General features: G+C 46.0%; 1 protein-coding gene across 1 annotated transcript in view; it reads left to right on the top strand.

Annotated features, from left to right (window-relative positions):
- Positions 1-13,100: 13,100 nt before the first annotated feature.
- Positions 13,101-27,386, top strand: part of PPP2R2B (protein phosphatase 2 regulatory subunit Bbeta) — a 390,278-nt gene continuing 375,992 nt past the window's right edge. The window contains exons 1-2 of the mRNA XM_056574869.1: positions 13,101-13,125; positions 13,211-13,288. Of these exons, the coding sequence (XP_056430844.1) occupies positions 13,116-13,125; positions 13,211-13,288 (88 nt within the window). The 5' untranslated portion in view covers positions 13,101-13,115. The remainder of the gene's footprint in view (positions 13,126-13,210; positions 13,289-27,386) is intronic.

Consider the following 27,386-nt stretch of genomic DNA (forward strand, 5'->3'; position numbering starts at 1 on the left):
CGATCACGCATCACAGCCGCCTGCATTTTAATGCCGGTGCCTGTGCTCTGGGTCTGCGCGCGTGGGCACAGCACTGCGCCAGTAATGTTTACATGTCTTGCGGCAACTACACGCAGCGATCATGTGACCTCCATCATAGGCGGATATAATGCCACTTGTGTTCTCACATGGCGTGCAGCAGTTGTTTCCTGGCGCCAGGATATGGGTCAGGTCCATGGTAGGTGGGCCTTTTAGAAACCTTTTAGAAACAAACATTAATATGATTGGTTAGATGGGATGTCCATCTGTGTTATGCAACTAGGTTGATAAGTGGTGTTAGTCTATTGGTTGAAATTTATGTCCATCTACGACATGTGAATGCTATTGGTGGTGCATGACTACTTATACGTGACATAAGGGTTGGTTAGTCATGCCCCCTGAGGAAGCTATTCTAATCAGCGAAATGATCGTTGGGGTTAGGTAGGTTATGGTCTGGAACCCTGCATACATTCTGTTACTTTATCCCTGTGTTTGTTGCTGTCCATGTTACATGGTTTTGGACTGATGTTAATTTATATTCTCCCCATTTGTGTAGGTTCCGGCTACTTTCTAACACTATATTCTGTATTGCAGTGTATGTCTTACCCTCTACTTACCATCTGTCCATTAGTGATTTTCCTGGTGCATATTACTTTATCCTCTTCTTTCTTCTTTTTTGTCCATTTTAAAATGTTTTTGTAAATTTCAATAAACAGTGTCTTTATTTTCACTTTTTGTGTGTGTGTACATTATTTTCATCTTTTTGGCGTTGCTTAGATACAGGTTTCAACTGTAACAAAGTTGAAATCCTGTCATTACAACCAGGATAGAAGAATTCTCCGATACAGACTATTTTGCCCCTTAGCAACCACAGCACCTAAGCAGTTAGCAGGGGCACCCTCTGTTACTCTATTGGCAGTGATTAGAGGGTCTCTATGGGTTATCATGGCAGACTCAGATCCATCACTCTGCTCGTGATGTCATCAGTGTTCCAAAAAGAAAGGAATTTTCTCTGTAGCATTCAACAGCTAATAAGTACTGGAAGGATTAAGATTTTTTAATAGAAGTAATTTACAAATATGTTTAACTTTCTGCCACCAGTTGATTTAAAAGAAAAAAGGTTTTCACCGGAGTACCCCTTTAAGTGAATAGGTATAGTCAAAAATGCATTTATAACATATCTTTGTAATTAGAGATGAGCTAATCGAAGCTGACAAACCCAAATTTGTTACGAATTTCATGAAATATTCGACTCGCAACAAACACAAATATCGCCTTGATTCTATCACGCAAATCCCTTCATTAAATTCTATTTTGCAGCATTCCCGGCAAAAGGAGACTTAAAATGGCGAATCCACATGTGAGTATATGGGGCAGGGGATTATGGGAGGGCGGGAAAGTACGGCGGGAAGGGAGGTAGGCGGGATGACCCTGAATCACATGCGAGATGCGGCCTATCAGCATTCATTGACCCCTGTGATGTCACAACCCTATATACTTGGCAGCCATCTTGCTGCTGCTCATTTCATCTATGCACTCAGAGAGATAGGACGGGACTGCATGTGTGTGAATTGCTTATACCACAGCGTACCACTGGCAACTGCTAGTCACATCAGCATTGTGGACAGACAGGAGTGCAGTGCTTTGGTGTTCTCACTGAGAAGGATCTTACGATATATAAACCTCCTATTCACGTTATTGAGCATCTCATCAGAGAGGGACAGATAGATTTTTGTTGCCTCATACATATCAACAAGCTGCCTGAACTTTATGAACCATTTTATCACCTTATTTTTCAGCGCAATTCTGTGCTTTTTTTGCTCCACAAATCATCTGCTGCTTAGAATTGTGTGTAGACTGTATAAAAAAACAGTGCATACCATTCTTAACACTCTGTGACAGAGTGCAATTTAGGGTTTAATCCCTGTTTATTTTTTATTTATTTTTTTGTGGTGCTGCACTGTTGTGTCCTGCTGCTGTTCACAAATACGCTTTTTCAGCAGACTGTAGTGCATTTGTCTGCCCTCATACATGCATACCACATGCCATATCAAAGCAGTCTACTATTTTGTATCTGTAACAAGTCTAGATAAAGGGAAAGTCTTGGCAAAAGTAATCACCTGCTGCTGTTTTACAAAAATACAGATTTTTTCAGAGTATTGTTGCACATTTTTCTGCCCTCATCAGTGCATACCGCATACGTATATCCAAGTAGTGTACAATTTTGTACCTGTTAATCTGTCAAGGGCCTACATACTGTGAAAGTCCAAACAATAGTACTCACCGGCTGGTGTTCTAGACAAATACTGTTTAAACAGTAGTGAAGCGTATTGTAATACCCTCATATACACACTAAGTATGTCATGCAGAGAAGTGTCAGGACGTGTACAGAGGAGTGGCAGAGGCCTAAATAGTTCAGGCAGAGTTGGTAGCAGACTAGGGGCGAGTGGCAGCAGGAGTCGCAGTGAGAGGCCTGAGCTCCCGTTATCAGCCAGCGGTCATGTCTCCACCAGCAAACAATCTGCTGTCGTCGATTGGTTAACACGCTCATCCACTTCCTCACAAGTGACATCTGACACCCCCAGTCAACAGTCGGTGGGTTCCTCAGGCACAACCCTCAGTTGGCATGGCCCGGGAGCAGTCCCTGTCCTACCATTGCCTGTGTCCTATGCTGTTCCGTCTCCTAGAGAAGTATTTTATGGTGTGGGTTCAGCTCCACTATTCACTGAGGATGATCTAATAGAGGACAGTCAGCAGCTACTACCCAGCCAAGAAGGGGAGGAGACTTGGCCGCTCCTCTAGGCGGCCAAGTAGTGAAGCGGAGAGTGACGTGGGAGGCAGTGTTGCCAGGGTTTAGGGTCCTGAAGCAGACACTGTTGGGGAAAATGAGGAGGACATCAGTGACATGCAAACACCTGTTGATGATGATAAAGCCGATCGCAATTGGGAGCCGGGTGCAGAAGGGGCTTCATCATCATCAGGAGAAGAGAGTTGCAGGTTGCCCTTGAGGCAGCAGCTGAGCCAGCAAGGCGGTAGCACGGTTGGCAGTCAGCATTGTGGCAGGAGTGGAAATTCTGGAGCCAAACGTGCCCGTGGGAGACCACCTGCTTCGCGGCAGCCTACCTTTCCGGGAGGTAGTGGAACAGGCGGAACCAGTAGCAGTCGATTAGTGCGGACTGTAGGGAGGAAAATCAGCTACTCGGTGGTGTGGCAGTTTAACATCAGGCATCCGGAGGAGGTTCACGTAGCCACATGCAAGATATGTCGGTAGAAGGTGAAGCATGGCCAGGGTCCCAATGTCGGCACCACGTCCCTGCGTCAACACATGCTTCGCCACCATAAAGCGGCCTGGGAGAACCGCGGCTCCGATGTAGTGGTCCAGCCTGCTGCATCACCGAGTGGCCATCCGCTCCCTCCTTCATCCAGCCAAGGCTCCACCACCTCAGAAGAAGGGAGCTGTGTGTCAAACCCTCCTTCTGTCGCTCCAGATGCTCCTGCTTCTCCAGCTTTTAGTCAGCCATTCCGCCAACAATCCATCGGCAAAGCCATGTCCAAGAGACAACAGTATGCACCCACTCATCCAACGGCACAGAAGTTGAATGTGCTCCGGTCCAAGTTGCTGGTGCTGCAGTCCCTCCCTTTTCAAGTGGTGGACTCTGCACCTTTCAGAGAATTGATGGCTTTTGCCGAGCTGAGGTGGAGAGTCCCAAGCCGTCATTTCTTTGCGAAGAAGGCAGTACCAGCCCTGCATAAGTTTGTACCAGAGAAGGTGGGCCAGTCCTTGAGCCTGTCGGTGTGTTCAAAAGTGCACAGCAGCGCCGACGTGTGGAGCTTTAACTACGGGCAGGGACAATACTTGTCTTTTACGGCCCACTGGGTAAATGTGTTTCCTGCACAGCCACAACAGCAACTTGGACAGGTCACACTGCTTCCTCCTCCACGTTCTCGCTCTCAGGCAGTTGATCCTGTGACAGTGTGCGACTCCGCCTCCTCATCCTCCACCATGTCCTCGGCCTCCACTGCACGTCCAAATCTCGGTGGCCCTTCATCGTACAATGTGTGTAGGGCACGGCGGTGTCAAGCTGTTTTCACAAGGTTTGTCTTGGCGAAAAGTGTTGGAAACAATGGCCGGTCAGGGCCCCCTGTGGGAGCTTGTTAGATTTGGTCCTTTGTACCTGCATGCTTGGGTCCGGGACACTAAAAGTTTGATTTAAATTTCAAATAAAAAACTCAGACATTTCAATGGTCTCCTCATGCATCAGCCATCTCCAGGCTGTGTCATTCAGGCAATATATGGTTTACTGATGCCGCTGCTGGGCCTGAGTCTGGGAAATTCAAATTTTATCACAGGTAGCACCCAAAATCTTCGGTTTGAATTTCTAAACTCATCTTTTAATCTTATGGATTGTGAAGGCCTAGTGCCTACTCATGCTGCCAACACCTCCACGCTGTGTCATTCATCTACTGTATGGTCTCCTCATGCTGCCAACACCTCCATGCTGTGTCATTCAGCCACTATATGGTCTCCTCATGCTGCCAACACCTCCACGCTGTGCCATTCAGCCACTATATGGTCTCCTCATGCTGCCAACACCTCCACGCTGTTCCATTCATCCACTGTATGGTCTCCTCATGCTGCCAACACCTCCATGCTGTGTCATTCAGCCACTATATGGTCTCCTCATGCTGCCAACACCTCCACGCTGTGTCATTCAGCCACTATAAGGTCTCCTCATGCTGCCAACACCTCCACGCTGTGCCATTCAGCCACTATATGGTCTCCTCATGCTGCCAACACCTCCACGCTGTGTCATTCAGCCTTTATATGGTCTCCTCACACTTCAGCCTCATCCAAGCTGTGTCATTCAGCCACTATATGGTCTCCTCATGCTGCCAACACCTCCATGCTGTGACATCCAGCCACTATGTGGTCTCCTCACACTGATGCCACCACCAGGCTCTGTCATTGTGCTGCTGTGCGGCAGTGATTCTAAAAGCAATGCCGGTAATCTGCATGTTATTCTGAATAACAGTATTATTTCACTACACCAGCACACTCCATATGCGTTTTAGAACACAGCAAAGTGTTCTATACCTCTATTGAGGCTCTCTGTAGGCTAGAAATAGCCTATTTTAATATAGATTCGCCGTGAAAAAATTCCTATCAAAACAAACCTTTTCAGAAAGTTCGGCAAATCGTCCGAATCGAATTTTTGAAAAGTTCGCTCATCTCTATTTATAATGATGAAAGCTCTACTGTTCTGTTCCAATATTGCAAACATCTCGCAGTCTGACTGAACCCCTTAACTGTTTATCTCTTGTTTTGTCTCATTGATACTGATTTTACTTTTTTTTTTTGTAGTTATTGTTTTGACATTTTGTATATTTATTTATTTTTCATATTATAACATATGTTGACTTATTTGTACAGATATCTTCTGGCAGTCTACAGGCAAGCAAGGTGTTGGCCAGAGCCTGTGGGCTTGCTGAGCCTTGTGTCACCACAGCTGGTTTATCACATGCTTCATACGCTGGCCAAGTGCAGAGGGGCATGCACGAATGATGATGTAGATGACAATGTCCCACAGGGCACAACCTGATATGGTGTCAAGCAAGATGTGAGGTGGGGGGGCCCTGATGATAAGGTGTTATAATCACACATTTAGTTAGTGAATATGCAATAAGTCTCTTTACTGATCAAAAGACTATAACAAGGGTGAAGACTATAACAAGGCTTATTGCTGCAGGAATCCAACAATTGGCTGCAAGTATTGAGAGCAGGGGAAGTACCCTAAAGGATGTGCAGAACTGAAGGATGTGTATTCTCTTACTTTAGTCTCTTCAGTTGTATCTCTAGGCCAAAAGCCTTTTCACTGAGGATGTTACTCACTGTTTGTGCTACAGTACCCTCTGTGAGGATGCAGGTCCTTTAGATAAACTATAAATTATCCTCTGTGCTTACTTTTTACTTCACTGGAGCCGTCATGCCCAAAATGGTTCCAGGTCCCATTGCCCCAAACGATCCCTACAATAAAAGTGCATGAACATACAAAAACAGCATAAAAATAAAAATAAAAAATATAAACACAGACCTGCCAATGCTGGGGCAATGTCCTACAACTAACATTAACCCATGTAGCAATATGTCATAGGATACTGCAGATAAATTAGATCAACGATAATATCAAATTATGATATAACTAGAGAGAAGGAAATTATTAGAATATGCAAAAGGAGAAATGTTTTGTTTGGAAATAATAAATAACAAACAACAGCACCATGTTGCAAGCTATTTTATAGCCTTTTTTATTATGAAATACAGAAACATATTTTTGCAAGTTGGGTTAGGTTTTAAAGAATTATAATTGGTAGAGTTTGATATTACTGAGAGTATATTAACTGCAGGGATGCCCAATTGATTTATTCATTCTGCAAGATGATAATACAATTGAGACTAATGAGTCGGATATTTTACAAGCAATATAAGCCACTCATTCTCTTTAAATGTCTGCCCTGAGCTACAGACGCAAAAAGTCTGTGACATCCGTCCAATTTTAGACTTAAGATATTGATTATTTATGATCTTTTGTACTGGACCTTCGGTAGCATTAGTGTTTCTTACGATGTTATTTAAAATTCTCTAAAGACTCACAAGCAATAAAAGAGACAAGTCATTTTTGCTACAAACTAAATTGACCACTTACATGTTCAAGTGTACCTGCACATTTAAAAGCAAAGTAAAACAAATATATATATATATATATATATATATATATATATATATATATTAAACATGGAAAATTCTATTAAAACAGCAATATATAATGACCCAGATCAATTTTCCCCCCTCCACTTGCTCACTATCCTGTGTCTGGATGAAAGGCAAACAGAAGGATGCAAAAAGTGTTAAACCCTCTCCTCCTTGGCTAAGGTCCAGGCCCATATATTAACCAGCCAGTAAAAGAACTCGCTGGATGTTTACCCCCTATTTCACTGTATGATAGCCACAAAACTCTTTAATGGTATGATCACATATACAGGATCTGCTGCATATTTTCTTCAGCTGATTTTGCTACCCATTGAAGTTAATGGGTAGCAAAATTAGCTGCAGCAAATACGTGGCAAAATACAGCATGTGTGATCCTACCCTAAAGGAGTTTTAAACATTAATTAAAACAATTACCCAGAAGGGTAGAGTAGTAAAAATAAAAAATATCTTATCTTGATCCTCCTGCTCTAGAGCCCCCAGCACGAGTGCCCCAACATTGCCGTACACTGTGCACAGTAAGTTACGTTGAGTGGCTTCGGTGATCATATAAGTCCAATCGGGAAAGTTTAGTGACAATTAAAAAACACAGTTTTAATATTCACAGTGTCACAGGCCTTTGGAATTATTCTCACTTATCACTATGGGGGAGATTTATCAAACCCTGAAACCAATCACATTACTTTTATTTTTTACAGACCTTATTAAAAATTAAAGAAGAATCTATCTCTGCTTTTCTGTCGACTATATCCTTACCTTCCCTATCCTCTGAAGCTGCTAACGCTCTCTCTCTCTCCCCATCACACATTCGGAGGTACTTGAGGCGGTCAGGACGTTAAAAGGAGCTAAATCTCCTGGCCCAGATGGGCTAGTTAATGAATTATATAAAATACACTCGGAATTGTTGATTCCTCATCTCTCTGATTTGTTCAACTCTGTGGCCACTTCAGGGTCTATGCCGCCCGAAATGTTAGAGGCGGTAGTAGTAACACTGCCCAAACCGGGGAAGTCCCCAACTGAGCCCCCTAATTTTAGGCCCATATCATTATTAAATTCCGACCTCAAATTATATGCCAAAATATGGGCCTCGCGTTTGGCTGATGTTCTCCCTACTCTGATACACCCCGACCAAGTGGGGTTCGTTAAAGGCCATCAATCTTCTGATGCCACGAGACGTTTCCTCAATATCATAGCTGCAGCTCACCGGGGTCTGACGCCTTCTCTGCTCCTATCGTTGGATGCGGGGAAGGCGTTCGACCGGGTTCATTGGGGATATCTGGTCGGAGTCTTAGGCAAATTTGGTATTCTCCCTTCGGTGTCTTCAGCGTTGATGGCTTTATATACCTCCCCGTCAGCTAAAGTTTTTACGCCTGGTGCGCTTTCATCCCCCTTCTTAATAATGAATGGGACCCGTCAAGGGTGCCCCCTGTCACCCCTTTTATTTACCCTAGTTATGGAGCCATTCGCGGAACGACTCAGGTGCGACACTGCAATTAGGGGAGTGGCGGTAGGTGGAGAAGAACACAAAGTTGGTCTTTTTGCCGACGACATCCTGATCGTCCTGACTTCTCCAGAATCGTCGCTTTCCTCTGTCATGAAACTTATCTCTACCTTCAGTGCTGTTAGTCTCTATAAATTTAATATCTCTAAAACTGTTGTGATGCCAATCCATCTTGACACTGGGACACAACAATCTCTCTCAACTAAATTCCCGTTTAAGTGGACGAATGCAGGTATTACTTATCTGGGTATTATTCTGACACTGGTACCAGCTATGACTGTTTCCTCTAACATGCTTTCTATCTGTTCAAAACTAACGCTTGACATTAAACATTACTCCTCTTTTCCACTGTCCTGGTTTGGTCGCATCGCGATCTCTAAAATGTTTCTTCTACCCAGCATCATCTATCTTTTTAGAAACCTACCAATTTCCATACCTAAAGTAATGATTAAGAAGTTACAATCAAGGATTATGAGGTTCATCTGGCAGGGACAGCTGGCAAGGATCTCCTCACGTATTATGTTCCTATCGCCTAAACTAGGAGGGCTGGGTTGTCCTGACTTGATAAATTATTTTAGAGCTGCTCATTTAGTTATACTTAAACATTGGTGGAGAAGTAGATCTGATGCTAGATGGCTACATATGGAGGCAGCTATCGCGGGAGTCCCTTCGCTACAACATTTGTTGTGGAAAGTCGCTATCTCTAACACACCTATCACTACCATTAGTCCAACTATATCGACTGCTCTCAATGTATGGCTGTTTGCTATATCTTCTAAACTCCTATCCCCTGTGTCTTACTCTAATACCCCCATGTCTGTCTTTTCCTGTCTCCTTCCTCATGTTGACTTTTCTGACTGGATGAGACTAGGTATCTACTCACTCGGAGATATCAGTGATGGGGAAACACTGATGTCCTTCTCAGATATCCGTTCTAAATTCTGTGTCCAGAGTAAGGATTTTTTTAAGTTCCTCCAACTCCGTCACTTTATAACAGCTCAGTCATGGCCAGCAGGGGGAACTAACCCAGTTTATACGTCTTACTTTATCTCTAAACCGGGTGTGAAGGGAGGTGTCTCGATTGCATATAGGCATTTGCTGCAGCTTACGGTCCCAGCTTCTTTCCCCTTCCAAGCTAAATGGGAGAGCGACCTGGGTGTTGTGCTCTCCAATGATGATTGGTCCTGCTTGTACAGCCTCCTGTCTCAGCTATCCAGGTGTATTAGCCATATTGAATCTGCTCGTAAATTGTTATACCAATCGCACTACACGCCTGATAGACTTGCATCAATGTACCCCCAATCTGATCCTATCTGCTGGAGGTGTGGAACTCAGGTGGGGACCTTTTATCACACTTGGTGGACTTGCCCTGGACTAGCACCTTTCTGGTCTGCAGTATTTGTCTTGTTATCCAGGGTCCTCAAATGTTGTTTGCCCAGGGACCCTGGCACAGCTCTGCTCTCGATAAACCTGAATATCCTTCCAAAAGACTGTAAAACAATAGCCTTCCACGTTCTCACTTCAGCACGCATGTTGATTGCCTCTAAGTGGAAATCACAGGAGGTTCCTACGATCTCAGAGCTAATAGCCAAAGTTGACTATGCCTGCACTATGGAGAGATTTATAGCTCTGAGAATGGACCAAGTACTGTCATATCGCTTAAAATGGCACAAGTGGCTTACAGCGAGACTATCGACCACAGACGCACTGGACGAGCGACCTTTGCGTATGCCTTAACCTCTCATTAGGATCTCTCTTAACTTTGAGTGACATTGGCTTTGTTGTTCTCAGTGGCTTTAATAACACATAGCTATTAATGAGCATGGGCATGTGGTTTATGATTTATGGGTGCACTACCTTGTTGTTGTTCTTTTTATTCTTTCTTTGTCTATATTATTTTCTATCTCTCTCTTATTTTCTTTACCTCCCTTCTCTCTCCCTTTTCTTACCTCTATGCACTACCTTCCCCCTCCTTCTCTTTACCTGCTTACCTCATGCTCATTCTACTGCCTGAGGGTTGGGGAAAGGCGATGCAATGTACTGTCTTTGTTACCTTGTAATAATGTAAAATCCTTAAATAAAGTTGGGAAAAAAATGAAAGAAGAAAACTGATTAGTCTTTATGGGCAACTGCACCATTCTTCCTCTTCACAGGTTTTGATAAACCTCCCCCTATATCACTAACAGATTTGGCTACAGGCTACACTAGAGGAGTGGAGTTTTTGTTCACATGTATAATTGCAGTTATTTTATACAAATATATAATATTTATATATAAAAATATATTTTATAGTGTTCATAACCTGAACGTGTGGACACACTATAAAGAGGTTGTCAGGATTCGGCAGGCTGGAGGTGGATCCTCTGTGTCAGAGAGGGATTGGCGTGGATCGTGCCAGCGGACCGGTTCTAAGTTGCTACTGGTTTTCACCAGAGCCCGCCGCAAAGCGGGATGGTCTTGCAGCGGCGGTAGCAACCAGGTCGTATCCACCGGCAACGGCTCAACCTCTCTGACTGCCTGAGATAGACGCGGTACAAGGGATAAGGCAAGAGCAAGGTCGGACGTAGCAGAAGGTCAGGGCAGGCAGCAAGGATCGTAGTCAGGGGCAACAGCAAGAGGTCTGGAACACTGGCTTGGGATACACAAGGAACGCTTTCACTGGCACAATGGCAACAAGATCCGGCAAGGAAGTGAAGGGGAAGTGAGGTAATATAGGGAAGTGCACAGGTGAACACACTAATTAAAACCATGCGCCAATCAGTGGTGCACTGGCCCTTTAAATCGCAGAGAGCCGACGCGCGCACGCGCCCTAGGGAGCAGGGCCGCGCGCGCCGGGACAGCACAGACGGGGAACGAGTCTGGTCAGTGGGTCGGGATGCGCACCGCGAGCGAGCACGCCCCGCATCGCGAATCGCATCCCAGCTAGGGACATTATCGCAGCGCTCCCGGTCAGCGGGTCTGACCGGGGCGCTGCGAACAGGAGAACGCTGCGAGTGCACCGGGGAGGAGCGGGGACCCGGAGCGCTCGGCGTAACAGAGGTTTAGCAAATTCTACCTTAAATGGGCGCTGTCAGATTCAAGAACTTTTTATAGGTTGTACACTAATTTTTATAGGTTGTAGACTAATATTTAGAGGTTGTAAACTAATATTTCTAATAAACTTCTTTAAAAAAAATATCTCCTTATAAAAATCATGGATTATAATTAACATCACTAGGGGTCCCCATATCATCCAGAGTATAATCATGTCCGGCTGCAACCTCATCTTTGACCAAGCTGAAACACAGACAGGGACAAAGTCCAGTAAGTGACAGTGGGACTAACACACCTCTTTGCTCACTACTGTTCTATCAGACTGCAAATTGAAAACAAAAAGGAGGGGGTTACAGTGCAACCTGCAGTGATTGGATAAAGTGACCAATCAAAGCAGACTCGGGGAGTCAGCTGGAAGCTCAGCTGTGTTTCCAAATCCCATTCCTCTGCTGTGTAAACAATTTGTGTGCCAGTGTGATATTTGAAAACAGGGCTCGACTTCCAGCGGACTGTCAATCAAGCAAGAACAGAGGAAGGAGATGAAGCAAGAAGGCGTTCCAGCACTTCAGAGTCTTGGGAAGTTCTTTGCACCTGAGAATTAACAGCAAGCATTTTTCTATGTTACGGCAGCCCAGACAGATATATGAAAGGTACCAGGTACCTTTTTTGCCCTAACAGCTAACAGTGTCAGCAATTTGGAACGTGAAATTTGGAACATGAATTGCAGCTGACAGATTCCCTTTAAGATGCATTTTCCTGTGCACGTTTACGATTAATACACACCACTGACCTTGATCTATGCAGAGGTTGTTGAAACAATAGTGCCTATTTAATAGCTTGGATAGTTACAGATGCAGTAATACCAATAAGGTACATATATATTTTAACATTTTATTAAATTTTTCAGATATTAAAGCACTTTGTAAGTGCAAAGGGGTATATATTTTTTCTTTAATTTTAATTATTTCCAAAACCTGTATTTAAAAGTGTTTCCATTTTAGTCCCTGTAGGTAATTTTAGAGTACAATATTCTGATTACTCAAGTAATACCCTCCCCCGGCTTCCGTGACAACCCATCGACATCCAAATATAATGTCGTGGGTGCAATGGAATAACAGAGGGAGCCCTTTTGCTCTAACAATTCATATACTGTACTAAAATTACTAAACTGCTGATGTTGGAGTTATCTCCCAAGCAGCAAGGGATCATCTATATGCTCCTAAGCCCACACCATCACCACACCATACATGTATAGCGGGTGACAAGTACTCCCTAACAGCACCGTATATGTGGTGGATGTCGGGAAGAGTTAGAGAGTACAGTGCATGTATTCTGCTTCGCCTTCTAGCCTTGGGATCAATTATATATGGAATTCATTCTTGAGCATCCAGCATTACACACAGCAGTCAATCTGTTTTGGGCATCTGCCAATGTATATTTATTACAAGAGCAGCTAATCTGTATAAATTCATCACTTGGGTGTTATGTTTGGTCAGTTAAATGCTAATAAAGCAAGCTGTGGCCTCTGGCTGTTTCCGGTTATATATTTTTTTATTTGCTTCTATATTGTGTTCAATTAGTATTCTATGATGTATTTCAGCTACAAGGCCTTCATACTTCTCTGTGATGCTCTCACTCATGTGCAGGGGACTGACTCCAATTGAACCAAACTTAAATGAAGCTAACATTGTGCTCAGGCAGCATACAGAAAAAGCTGTCAAACAAATAGGGAATACAGACACCCTCACTCTAGCTGCATAACTATTCTCCGGAGAATTACCAGATCCTACATGAAGCATGGTACCTGGTAAGAAATGCATGATTTACTTTGCTATAAACATCTGGTGATATCCAATAATCTACATTTCCTAAGCATGATGTCTTCCTTCTAGGATTCGAGAATTTTACCCAAGAGACATTGTGGGGCTTCTCGCAAGTTAAAGGGACCTGGGACCTTGGGGATGCAGAAGGTACATTTTTGAATTACATAATAAAATATATATTTCATTTTTATTTTGATTATCTATCTATCTAGATGTCGATATAGATACATAGATATAAAAATAAGCCCATATTTTGTATTTTAGGGCTATTTTTATATTAATTTTGTATTATTTTCTATATTGGTTATAGATAAAATATATATAGATAAAATGTATCTATATAAATTACCGTAGATAAAATGTAAGTGAGAAGACAATGCCACACTAATCAGTTATTTCTTCATTGTACATAAAGTGATCTTAAATTGTATATCTAGTGTTCTGAAACTTGTATTAAGAACATGTTTTTATTGGTTTTATCTGGTTTTAATTGCATTAATTTATCTGGTTTTAATTGCAATTATTGACTACAAAGCCAGGAATGGATTTACCATAAATAGAGAAAAAGTCTCAGTCTTGTTATACATGTCTATCGGGGATATTTTTGAGGTTTTAGAAACAGGTCAACCAATGGAAGTGGTAGCAAAAAACTTCAGAGGATCAGAGGTTTTGGGTAGATAAAGGTATTATTTATGTAGGTCATTTGCTCAGCAAGGGTGATTTGATGGAATATAACGAGTTTAATGAGTTGTATGGTGTATCTGATAAAAGCTTTGTTATATTCAGGTTCACAAGGCATATAGAGGGATATTTATCAATATTGGTGTGGCTAAACCCTCTGAAGATCTTCTGGCACCTGGTTTTTATCATATGGTCATACTGCTTTGTTATATGGTGTTTCTGTGGACTCTTATGTTGAACTGGTAAAACACCATTTGCCTGTTTTTTTTTTTTTTTCCTGTTTTGTTTTGAATCTTTGTTTTCCCAACTTCCCCATAGCACAGCAAACAGGGTGGTGGCAGGGAAGCTTGGCAACCAGGCTCCCAGCCCCCTCCATTGTGCACAAGACTTTAGCACACTAGCAACAGGGGAATTATCTAGAAAATGGCTGGACCAATTTTAGTAAGTGTAACATCATTTTACTAAGGTTCACCCGCATCATTGGAGGGATTTTCTAAAAATCTGTGCAGAATAAAAATTGACCAGTTGCCCATAGCAACCTGAATGCTTCTTTAATTTTTAACCTCTTAAGGACCCAGGGCGTAACTGTACGCCCTGAGTCTGCTTCCTTTCTATAATATAGCGTCATAGCGGGTTGGCCCCGGCCGACCCGTGGCTAATAGCGAGCGGCACTGATCGTGGTGCTGCACACTATTAACCCTTTAAACGCGATGTTCAAAGTTGATCGCCACGTCTAAATGGAAATTAAACCAGTCCCGGCTAGCTCAGTGGACTTTTGGACACTACCATCAACTTTGATAGTGGCATCTAAAGTGTTAATGTCGGACATCACACTGATTGGTGATGTCTGGCATTAGTCGAGGGTTCTAGCTAATGATTTATACAACACAGGGGGAGCAGGCACTGTGCGTACACATACGCCTTGTGTCCTTAGGGCTCATTTACATGGATGGATCCCCAGCATATTTTACCCTGTGGATCCCCCGACAATGGACCCTACAGTGCTGCCTCCATCTGTGCCTGCTCATAACGGCAATCCTCCACTGCGAGCAGACACGCTTTGATGTGTATACTTGCACACATAGTGGCTGCTCTCGGCCTAGCTCAGAGAGCAGGAGGAGCGGCCATGATGTGGGCGAGTATACACATCAAAAGTCTGTCTGCTCCTAGCGGAGGATTGCCGTTATGATCAGGCACAGATGGAGGCAGCACTGTAGGGTCCATTGTCGGTGGATCTGCAGCGTAAAATACACTGTGGACTCACCCCTGAATGAGCCCTTAGGGTACGCTCACATGTACAGGATCTGCTGTATATATTCTGCAGCTGATTTTGCTACCTATTGAAGCTAATGGGTTGCAAAATCAGCTGCACAAAATATGCAGCAAAAATATGCAGCAGATCCTGTACATGTGAATGTACCCTTAAGGGATTAATGATAAACTAGCAGTGTGTTCACATGTTGTCCTTCCAGAGGGGTCACTTTCCCTCCTCCAGTGTCCTCAGGTCTCCAACAGGTCACATTACCAGAAAATTTTATGGAAAAATCGCGGCAAAAATTGCACAGCTTTACCGTGATTTACGAAAAATTTTGCTGCGATTTTTCCCAAAAATTGTTCTCATAATGTGATCTGTGGACACTGAAGGAGGGAAAGTAACCCCACTTGACTGCTGCTATACACATGACCCAGCCCCAGGATATACTGCTGATCAGGGGGGAGAGAGGGAGGGCACGGGACATCACTCACCTCACATGAAGCTGCTCTGTGTTCCGGAGGCCTGTCAGCTCTCGGCCCCTGTCCTCTCCTGTGCTTGGGGCGGAGCCATCATCAGGTACCTTCATCCCTGCTCTGCCTGTCTCTGATACGCAGACCAGGATATACCCAGCAGCTGCAGGCCCCAGCCGATCAGTCCGCCCCTGGCCCCGATACTAGTATCGGGACATCCCAATTTATTTTAAATTGGGGGGCACAAGGGGGGCACGGCCTGATCTAGGGGGGCCATGGCCCCCCCCTAGCGACGCCACTGGGTGCTGCTGGTCTTCACCAGAGCCCGCCGCAAAGCAGGATGGGCTTGCTGCTGCAGGCGACACCAAGGTCGTAACCCCCGACAACGGCTCAACCACACAGGCGGCTGAGGAGATGTGAAGCACAGAAGGGATGAGACAACTCGTAGTCAGGATAGCTGTAGGTCAGGGCAGGCAGCACAGTAGCGTAGTCGGGGCATAGCAGAAGTTCAGTAGGCAGGCGGCAGAGAAGCAAGGTCAAGGTCACAAGAGCAGGAGATCTGGTACACGGCAGGGCAATACAAAGGAACGCTTTCTCTAGGGCACAAGGCAACAAATATCCGGCAGAGAACTGAGGAGGGTGGAGGAATTTATCAACAAGACACAGGTGGTTACACTAATGAGCGTACTGGCCCTTTAAATCTTAAAGCTCCGGCACGCGCACACCCTAAGGGACGGGGCAGGGGAAACACCGGGAGAGTGACGGACTGGGGTGTCCCGCAGTGCGAGTCCCAGCCCCGTTGACAGCAGAAGGTAAGGGGACCATGCGCTCACGGCCAGCGTGTGAGGCCGGAGCGCATAGCGTAACACAGCAGAAGTCCCTCATATTAGGAAGGCAGCAGTTCTCCCCACATTAGGAAGGCAGCAGTTTTCTGACATTAGATAGCCACCGTTCTATCCACAATAGGTTATCAGCAGTTCCCCCACATTAACTAGGCAGAAGTTTCCCACACATTAAGTATGCAGCAGTTTTTCCCCACATTAAGTAGGCAGCAGAAGTCCCTCACATTAGGTAGGAAGCAGTTTTCCCCAGATTAGGTAGGCAGCAGTTCCCCCACATTAGGTAGGCAGTTACTTTACCCACAGGTAGGCAGCAGTGCCCCCACATTAGCTAGGAAGAAGTTTCCCTCAGATTAGGTAGGCAGCAGTTCACCCATATTAGGTAGGAAACAGTCCCCCCCCCCCCACATTAGGTAGGCAGTAGTTCCCCCCACATTAGAAAGGAAGCAGTTCCTTCATATTAGGTAGGCAGCAGTCCCCCACCCCCCGATATACTTGCCTCCCACTGCTCATCCTCTTCCCCAGTTAGCTCCTTTTGCACACCCTCTTTTCTTTTTTCCTCTTCCTCTGTGTCCCAGCATCTGATGACGTCACTCGTGAGCCAGAGCACAGAGGAGGGGTTCAGCTTCTTGCGTCTGCTGGCTTACTGCAGCCTGTGGGCACAAAGGTGATTTACAGGGTGAGGAGCCAAACTTCCCTCATAAGAGGCATTTACAGTTAAATGTGGGACATGTGGGGGACGTTCCGGAACAGCAGGACATGACCCCAAAAGTGTGAATGTCCCGCTGGATTTGGGACAGTTGGGAGCTATGCTTTTAGTGCAGATTTGCCCCTTTTTAGATCCAAGCTTGCAAATATTTAAGACAAAAAACACTCAAGTCTATGTAATATCCTTAGTTGTTTGTTTTGCTGCCGTTCTATAGTATTTCCACAGAAAACTCTGCTGCACTGTGGGTGAGATTTATCAAAACCTGTGCAGAGGAAAAGTTGTCCAGTTGCCCATAGCAACCAATCAGATCTCTTCTTTCATTTTTTTAACAAGGCTGTCACGATGCCGGCTGGCAGGTAGTGGACCCTCTGTGCCAGAGAGGGATTGGCGTGGACCGTGCTAGTGGACCGGTTCTAAGCCACTACTGGTTTTCACCAGAGCCCGCCGCAAAGCGGGATGGTCTTGCTGCGGCGGTAGTGACCAGGTCGTATCCACTAGCAACGGCTCACCTCTCTGGCTGCTGAAGATAGGCGCGGTACAAGGGAGTAGGCAGAAGCAAGGTCGGACGTAGCAGAAGGTCGGGGCAGGCAGCAAGGATCGTAGTCAGGGGCAACGGCAGAAGGTCTGGAAACACTGGCAAGGGACACACAAGGAACGCTTTCACTGGCACTAAGGCAACAAGATCCGGCAAGGGAGTGCAAGGGAAGTGAGGTAATATAGGGAAGTGCACAGGTGATAACCCTAATTGGAACCACTGCGCCAATCAGCGGCGCAGTGGCCCTTTAAATCGCAGAGACCCGGCGCGCGCGCGCCCTAGGGAGCGGGGCCGCGCGCGCCGGGACAGAACAGACGGGGAGCGAGTCAGGTAGGGGAGCCGGGGTGCGCATCGCGAGCGGGCGCTACCCGCATCGCGAATCGCATCCCGGCTGGCAGCAGGATCGCAGCGCCCCGGGTCAGAGGACGTGACCGGAGCGCTGCAGCGGAGGGGGAGAAGCGAGCGCTCCGGGGAGGAGCGGGAACCCGGAGCGCTCGGCGTAACAGTACCCCCCCCCTTGGGTCTCCCCCTCTTCTTGGAGCCTGAGAACCTGAGGAGCAGACTTTTGTCAAGGATGTTGTCCTCAGGTTCCCAGGATCTCTCTTCAGGACCACAACCCTCCCAGTCTACTAAAAAAAAATTTTTTCCTCTGACCTTTTTGGCAGCCAAAATCTCCTTGACCGAGAAGACGTCCGAGGAGCCGGAAACAGGAGTGGGAGGAACAGATTTGGGAGAAAAACGGTTGAGGATGAGTGGTTTGAGAAGAGAGACGTGAAAGGCATTAGGGATACGAAGAGAAGGAGGAAGAAGAAGTTTATAAGAGACAGGATTAATTTGACACAAAATTTTGAAAGGACCAAGATAGCGTGGTCCCAACTTGTAGCTAGGGACACGGAAGCGGACATATTTAGCGGAGAGCCATACCTTGTCTCCAGGGGAAAAAACGGGGGGAGCTCTTCTTTTCTTATCCGCGAATCTCTTCATGCGTGAAGAAGCCTGTAAGAGAGAATTTTGGGTCTCTCTCCATATAATGGAAAGGTCACGAGAAATTTCATCCACAGCGGGCAGACCAGAGGGCAAGGGGGTAGGGAGGGGGGGAAGAGGGTGACGGCCGTACACCACGAAAAATGGGGATTTGGAGGAAGATTCAGAGACCCTGAAGTTATACGAGAATTCGGCCCATGGAAGGAGATCTGCCCAGTCATCCTGGCGGGAGGAAACAAAATGTCGCAAATAATCACCCAGGATCTGGTTAATTCTTTCTACTTGTCCATTGGACTGGGGATGATATGCAGAGGAAAAATTTAATTTAATCTTGAGTTGTTTACAGAGAGCTCTCCAGAATTTAGACACGAATTGGACCCCTCTATCCGAGACAATCTGCGTAGGCAACCCGTGAAGACGAAAAATGTGTACAAAAAATTGTTTAGCCAACTGAGGCGCAGAAGGAAGACCAGGAAGAGGGATGAAATGTGCCATTTTGGAGAATCGATCAACGACCACCCAAATAACGGTGTTGCCACGGGAAGGGGGTAAATCAGTAATAAAATCCATACCAATCAGAGACCAAGGCTGTTCGGGGACAGGCAGAGGATGAAGAAAACCAGCGGGCTTCTGGCGAGGAGTCTTATCCCGGGCACAGATAGTGCAGGCTCGCACAAAGTCCCCAACATCCGTCTCCAGAGTCGGCCACCAATAGAAGCGGGAGATGAGTTGCACAGATTTCTTGATGCCCGCATGACCTGCGAGATGGGAGGAGTGACCCCATTTGAGGATTCCGAGGCGTTGGCGTGGAGAAACAAAGGTCTTTCCTGGAGGAGTCTGCCTGATGGAGGCAGGAGAAGTGGAGATCAGGCAGTCAGGTGGAATGATGTGTTGCGGAGGGAGATCAACTTCTGAGGCATCCGAGGAACGAGAGAGAGCATCGGCCCTAATGTTCTTATCGGCAGGACGAAAGTGAATCTCAAAATTAAATCGGGCAAAGAACAGAGACCACCGGGCCTGGCGAGGATTCAGCCGTTGGGCCGACTGGAGGTAGGAGAGGTTCTTGTGGTCGGTGTAGATAATAACAGGAAATCTTGATCCCTCCAGCAGATGCCTCCATTCCTCAAGTGCTAATTTAATGGCTAGAAGCTCTCGATCCCCGATGGAGTAGTTCCTCTCCGCTGGAGAGAAGGTCCTAGAGAAAAAACCACAAGTGACAGCATGCCCGGAAGAATTTTTTTGTAGAAGAACAGCTCCAGCTCCTACTGAGGAGGCATCAACCTCCAATAGGAAGGGTTTGGAAGGGTCAGGTCTGGAGAGCACGGGAGCCGAAGAAAAGGCAGACTTGAGTCGTTTAAAGGAGTCCTCTGCTTGAGGAGGCCAAGACTTGGGATCAGCATTTTTCTTGGTTAAAGCCACGATAGGAGCCACAATGGTAGAAAAATGTGGAATAAATTGCCTGTAATAATTGGCGAACCCCAAAAAGCGTTGGATAGCACGGAGTCCGGAGGGGCGTGGCCAATTTAAGACGGCAGAGAGTTTGTCTGGATCCATCTGTAGTCCCTGGCCAGAGACCAAATATCCTAGAAAAGGAAGAGATTGGCATTCAAACAGACATTTCTCAATTTTGGCATAGAGTTGGTTGTCACGAAGTCTCTGAAGAACCATACGGACATGCTGGCGGTGTTCTTCTAGATTGGCAGAAAAAATTAGGATATCGTCCAGATATACCACAACACAGGAGTATAACAGATCACGAAAAATTTCATTGACAAAGTCTTGGAAGACGGCAGGGGCATTGCACAGTCCAAAGGGCATGACCAGATACTCAAAGTGTCCATCTCTGGTGTTAAATGCCGTTTTCCACTCGTCCCCCTCTCTGATGCGGATGAGGTTATAGGCGCCTCTTAAGTCCAATTTAGTGAAGATGTGGGCACCTTGGAGGCGATCAAAGAGTTCAGAGATGAGGGGTAAGGGGTAGCGGTTCTTAACCGTGATTTTATTAAGACCGCGGTAGTCAATGCAAGGACGTAGGGAGCCATCTTTTTTGGACACAAAGAAAAATCCGGCTCCGGCAGGAGAGGAGGATTTACGGATAAAGCCCTTTTTTAGATTCTCCTGGACGTATTCGGACATGGCAAGAGTCTCTGGGGCAGAGAGAGGATAAATTCTGCCCCGGGGTGGAGTAGTACCCGGGAGGAGGTCGATAGGGCAATCATAAGGCCTGTGAGGAGGTAGAGTCTCAGCTTGTTTTTTGCAGAAAACATCCGCGAAGTCCATATAGGCCTTAGGGAGACCGGTTACTGGAGGAACCACAGAGTTACGGCAAGGGTTATTGGGAACCGGTTTTAGACAGTTCTTGGAACAAGAGGACCCCCAACTCTTGATCTCCCCAGTGGACCAATCCAGGGTTGGGGAATGAAGTTGAAGCCAGGGAAGTCCAAGGAGAATCTCCGAGGTGCAATTGGGGAGGACCAAAAGTTCAATCCTCTCATGATGAGATCCGATGCTCATAAGAAGGGGCTCCGTGCGGAAACGTATGGCACAGTCCAATCTTTCATTATTTACACAATTGATGTAGAGGGGTCTGGCGAGACTGGTCACTGGGATGTTGAACCTGTTGACGAGAGAGGCCAAAATAAAATTTCCTGCAGATCCAGAGTCCAAGAAGGCCACTGTAGAGAAGGAGAAGGCAGAGGCAGACATCCGCACAGGCACAGTAAGACGTGGAGAAGCAGAGTAGACATCAAGGACTGTCTCACCTTTGTGCGGAGTCAGCGTACGTCTTTCCAGGCGGGGAGGACGGATAGGACAATCCCTCAGGAAGTGTTCGGTACTAGCACAGTACAGGCAGAGGTTCTCCATACGGCGTCGTGTCCTCTCTTGAGGTGTCAGGCGAGACCGGTCGACCTGCATAGCCTCCACGGCGGGAGGCACAGGAACAGATTGCAGGGTACCAGAGGAGAGAGGAGCCGAGGAGACGAAACGCCTCGTGCGAACAGAGTCCATATCTTGACGGAGTTCCTGACGCCTTTCAGAAAAACGCATGTCAATGCGAGTGGCTAGGTGAATAAGTTCATGTAAATTAGCAGGAATTTCTCGTGCGGCCAGAACATCTTTAATGTTGCTGGATAGGCCTTTTTTGAAGGTCGCGCAGAGGGCCTCATTATTCCAGGACAATTCTGAAGCAAGTGTACGGAATTGTACGGCATACTCGCCAACGGAAGAATTACCCTGGACCAGGTTCAACAGGGCAGTCTCAGCAGAAGAGGCTCGGGCAGGTTCCTCAAAGACACTTCGGATTTCCGAGAAGAAGGAGTGTACAGAGGCAGTGACGGGGTCATTGCGGTCCCAGAGCGGTGTGGCCCATGACAGGGCTTTTCCGGACAGAAGACTGACTACGAAAGCCACCTTAGACCTTTCAGTGGGAAACAGGTCCGACATCATCTCCAGATGCAGGGAACATTGGGAAAGGAAGCCACGGCAAAACTTAGAGTCCCCATCAAATTTATCCGGCAAGGATAAGCGTATCCCAGGAGCGGCCACTCGCTGCGGAGGAGGTGCAGGAGCTGGCGGAGGAGAAGACTGCTGAAGCTGTGGTAGCAACTGTTGTAGCATAACGGTCAGTTGAGACAGCTGTTGGCCTTGTTGCGCAATCTGTTGTGACTGCTGGGCGACCACCGTGGTGAGGTCAGCGACAACTGGCAGAGGAACTTCAGCGGGATCCATGGCCGGATCTACTGTCACGATGCCGGCTGGCAGGTAGTGGACCCTCTGTGCCAGAGAGGGATTGGCGTGGACCGTGCTAGTGGACCGGTTCTAAGCCACTACTGGTTTTCACCAGAGCCCGCCGCAAAGCGGGATGGTCTTGCTGCGGCGGTAGTGACCAGGTCGTATCCACTAGCAACGGCTCACCTCTCTGGCTGCTGAAGATAGGCGCGGTACAAGGGAGTAGGCAGAAGCAAGGTCGGACGTAGCAGAAGGTCGGGGCAGGCAGCAAGGATCGTAGTCAGGGGCAACGGCAGAAGGTCTGGAAACACTGGCAAGGGACACACAAGGAACGCTTTCACTGGCACTAAGGCAACAAGATCCGGCAAGGGAGTGCAAGGGAAGTGAGGTAATATAGGGAAGTGCACAGGTGATAACCCTAATTGGAACCACTGCGCCAATCAGCGGCGCAGTGGCCCTTTAAATCGCAGAGACCCGGCGCGCGCGCGCCCTAGGGAGCGGGGCCGCGCGCGCCGGGACAGAACAGACGGGGAGCGAGTCAGGTAGGGGAGCCGGGGTGCGCATCGCGAGCGGGCGCTACCCGCATCGCGAATCGCATCCCGGCTGGCAGCAGGATCGCAGCGCCCCGGGTCAGAGGACGTGACCGGAGCGCTGCAGCGGAGGGGGAGAAGCGAGCGCTCCGGGGAGGAGCGGGAACCCGGAGCGCTCGGCGTAACAAAGGCCTCTTCAAAATTAAAGAAGCGATCTGATTGGTTGATATGGGCAACTGGGCAACTTTTCCTCTGCACAGGTTTTGATAAATCTCCTCCTATGGGTTTATTGAGAATTTGGACTTTGTCATTGAAGTCAATGAAAAAAAATCTGCAGGGGATCCACAACAAATTTAAATACTACAGATCCACACTGTTTAGGAAACATGTAGATCCACACTGTTTATCCACACTGCTGCTGTAATATTCTGCAGATTTTCCACAAGCACATCTGGCAGGAAATGTTATGGCTTGGAAAGCGCCGCAGAATCCCATTGAATACAATGAGACTCTGCTGCTCCAGATACCGTGGTGGAATTCCAATGCAGAATACCGCACGGAAATTCCAAGGTGTAAACATAGTCTTAGTGTTTAGGGCAGCTTCCAAAAATGCTGAGTAGACCTGGAGCTGTTCTATACAGCTGCACCCGGCATGTAGGTGCTGAGCTCTTATCATTGAGTATCAGGTGGGCATCAGTTTCCACAGCACTACTTCTGTGTCAACTGAAACTAAAGGGAACACACTGATATAGTACTGCATATGATGTGACCAATAGGCTTGATATTAACTGAGAAAAGAACAATAACAACAACAAAGGAATGAGATGGGAATTACAGGCTAGTTCAGAACCTTCTTTTATAGATAACTGAGGACACTAGCTAAGTAATAATTATGGCCTATACCATTAAAAATTTCATGTGCGCATTAATAAATTTGGGCTAAGATATAATGTTGTATTTTCACATATTTCACTGAACAGTGGACTGTATCTCATCTTACATACACTGTATTCCTCTTAACCTATTGGTACCACTCCTAAACTGAACTGATGCTTTCAGTTTTCATTTAGACATAGCCTTGTCTGCCATCTCTTTCCACGGTAATTGATGTACACTCACACACACGCCCACATGATACCAGAAAAAAGAGATTCATGAGACCAAGCCAACGTGTTTCATTGCCTTATTAACTAGTTGTAATGTTCACTAGTGTTGCTCGCGAATATTCGCAATTCAAATTTTATTTGCGAATATCGCACATTCGCGAATTCGTGAATATTCACGGATATAGCACTATATATTCGAAATTACGAATATTTGCTTTTTTTTTTCACAGTACACATCACCCCTCTCTGCTTCCAGCTTGCGTGGTCTAAAGAAGGCTCTAATACTACTGTGTGAGACCGCCACACGAATATTCGCATATGCCTAAATTAGCATATGCGAATATTCTATCAAGTTACACTGATATACTTGCTATAAAGTTCATACATTTTCACATATGCCAATTTTCGCATGTGCGAATGTTCGCATATGCGAATTTACGCATATGCGAAAAAAACGTGAATATTACAAATATGTAAATTTAGCGAATATATGACGAATATTCGTCCATATATTCGCGAAATATCGCAAATTCGAATATAGCCTATGCCACTCAACACTAATGTTTACATGTCTATTGTAGGCCCTTTTGGCAGTGGGCAGTGGACAGGGGTCAGCATGGCCATGTGTTTCTTTGTACACACATCAATAGCCTGTAATGAGTTTACTGCTTGACCTTCTTCGGACCACTGTAGGCATGTACTAACCACTGCCTAACACCCCCCAAAAGATTTTCTTTTTTTTTTTGGGGGGGGGGGGAATTCCTTACTCATCATCTAGCTATTACAATTTGACGATTATCAAAGTTACACTTGACCATTTCTTATGCTTCCAACACACATCATCTTCAAAAACTGCTATGGAATCTTCGAGCAGAGAAATTCTTCTTGGAAATTCTGGTGCAGCAGACTGTCATTGTCTTCACTGCCATTCTGCTGCGTGCACAGAGTTTCTCCAATGGAAATTCCAATTCCATATTCCCCCAAAAGAATGAACGCGGTCAACCTTTCGTCGGAACCCACTTGGAAATGTATTGCTGCCTAATGAGACAGGGCATGTCCAAGGGCCGACAAATGTAGCAGATAACACGTGGCACCTGACTGTTCTTGACAAATATACTTAACCCTTAACAGGTGTCAGCGTAATCAGAGTTTTGTTCACCTGACTTATCACTGATGTTCAGGGGCTTATCATGGAATAGAAAAATAAAGCTGATTTATAAAAAGAAAAGAATAAAAAACACCGGTCCCCATGTTCTTTGTGGTATTACAACTTGAGGATAGGTGTGGCACTGTTTATGGAAGAAATACATTCTGTTTTTCTAATCCTGGATATAATGGTTGCTATGTGAAGCTTTTAAATTTCAGCCCTGCACCTGCACCTGCTTCTGGTCTATGAAGCTTTGCACAAGAACTGAGTGCACTTCATACCTGGTTGGTTTCGGCTGTTTTAAGCAACCAATTAAGTGCCTGATCAAAGTTGACTGTGGCATCAAAAAGGGCAGAAATTCAGTTGCTAGTAGCTCAATGGATCTGATAAAGAACACAGCAGCAAAATCGCAGGGTCCCGATCAGCTGTAAGGACAAGCGTAGATCCCTTACCTAGCTCAATCCCATCCAATCGGCACTCAATCTGTGCAAGCAGATCTTTCCTTCGTCCCCACTACCAAGTTTGACTCCTTCTCCTGGGTTAAGGATGTATCCCTCTTTGTGAGGAAAATAAGGTGGAACAAATTCTTTGCAAAACAGGAGAGGGAGTCATGTAAAGAGATGAACGTATCACCCTCAGAGCTGACGACCCTAAGAGCCCTGCAGTCTCTGGAGAGAGAAAATGTACAAGACAAATACAAAGCTCCTTTCACCAGTCTCAGAAATAAAAGCACAAGGGCACCTCCTCTCTCCGAGTGTCTTAATATTGATATCTTTGAGACACTGGTGACGAAGGAACTTAAAGAATTAGACCAGAAGAAAATAGAAGTCTGGGATAATCTCTCCCCGGGAGAACGCAGGGCTCTAAAAGAACTTTCTTCAAACCAAGACATCATCATAAAACCCTCAGACAAGGGGAGTAATGTGATGGTCTTGGATCTTGACCAATATATGGGTATGTGTCATGACATTCTCAAGGATCAGGCCACCTACCGCAAATTAGAAGGGGATCCTACTGGGGTGTTTTCACATAAACTCCAGGCAATTGTTTCCAGGGCTCTGGAAAATAAATTGGTGGACGAAAATGAGGCATCATTTCTGTGTCCAGAATATCCCACAAACCCAACGTTTTACTCACTCCCGAAGGTACATAAAGGATTATCACCCCTAAAAGGAAGACCTATTGTTTCGGGAGTGGGGAGTTTGACTCAGAATGTTGGGGTATATCTGGACAAGGTCTTACGCCCATTCGTCCTTACACTCCCCTCGTATATACGTGACACTGCGGACCTCCTATTGAAACTAGATGACATATCGATGGACGCAAGTACCATCTTCGCGTCCATCGATGTGGAGGCCCTGTATAGCTCCATAAAACATGAGCTAGGCCTGCAGGCAGTGAGATCATATTTGTCCACCAGGGATATTTACCTGGATCCCCACAATGAACTTGTCATGGAACTGTTAGAGTTCTCATTGATGCACAACTATTTCCTCTTCAATGGCCACTTCCTTCATCAGCTCAGGGGCACTGCGATGGGGAGCCCCTGTGCCCCCACGTATGCCAACTTGCTCCTGGGCTGGTGGGAGGAAAGAGTGGTATTTGGAGAGGAACTTAGCCCATGGCATAAACATCTGTCCATGTGGCTAAGATACATAGACGACATTTTCATTTTATGGTGTGGAACTGGGGGAGAGTTTGTGGAATTTGAAAATATGTTAAATCAGAATTTGAATTTGAGATTTACATGTGAATGGAACCCTATGAAACTTCCCTTCCTAGATGTCCTGATTTTGAAAGGAAAGGATGGGAACATTTAGACAACGGTATACAGGAAGCCGACCTCCACTGATGGACTGCTAAGATGGGAAAGTTCCCACCCCCTGGCCCTGAGAAAGGGTATTCCCAGGGGACAATATTTGCGCCTGAGGCGCAACTGTTCAGGAACTACTGAATTTATGAGGTAGGCACAAGATTTGAGGTCACGCTTCCAAGAAAGAGGGTATCCGGATAATGTGTTAAGGAGTGCCTTTGATAATTCTATCTCGCGTAGAAGGAGGGACCTCTTGGTCCCGAAACAAACACAAAAGGCGAATGACGAATTCATCTGTGTAATAGGGACCTTTGACTGCAGGCATACAGAAGTCAGGTCTATATTACAAAAATATTGGGATATACTCTTAGCGGATGAGGATATCAGAGACTCTTTGGGCGACTATCCACAACTTACCTTTAGAAAAGGCCCCAGCCTAAGGGGCAT

The sequence above is a fragment of the Hyla sarda genome, chromosome 4 (genome assembly GCF_029499605.1).
Source record: "Hyla sarda isolate aHylSar1 chromosome 4, aHylSar1.hap1, whole genome shotgun sequence".
Lineage (NCBI taxonomy): Eukaryota > Metazoa > Chordata > Amphibia > Anura > Hylidae > Hyla > Hyla sarda.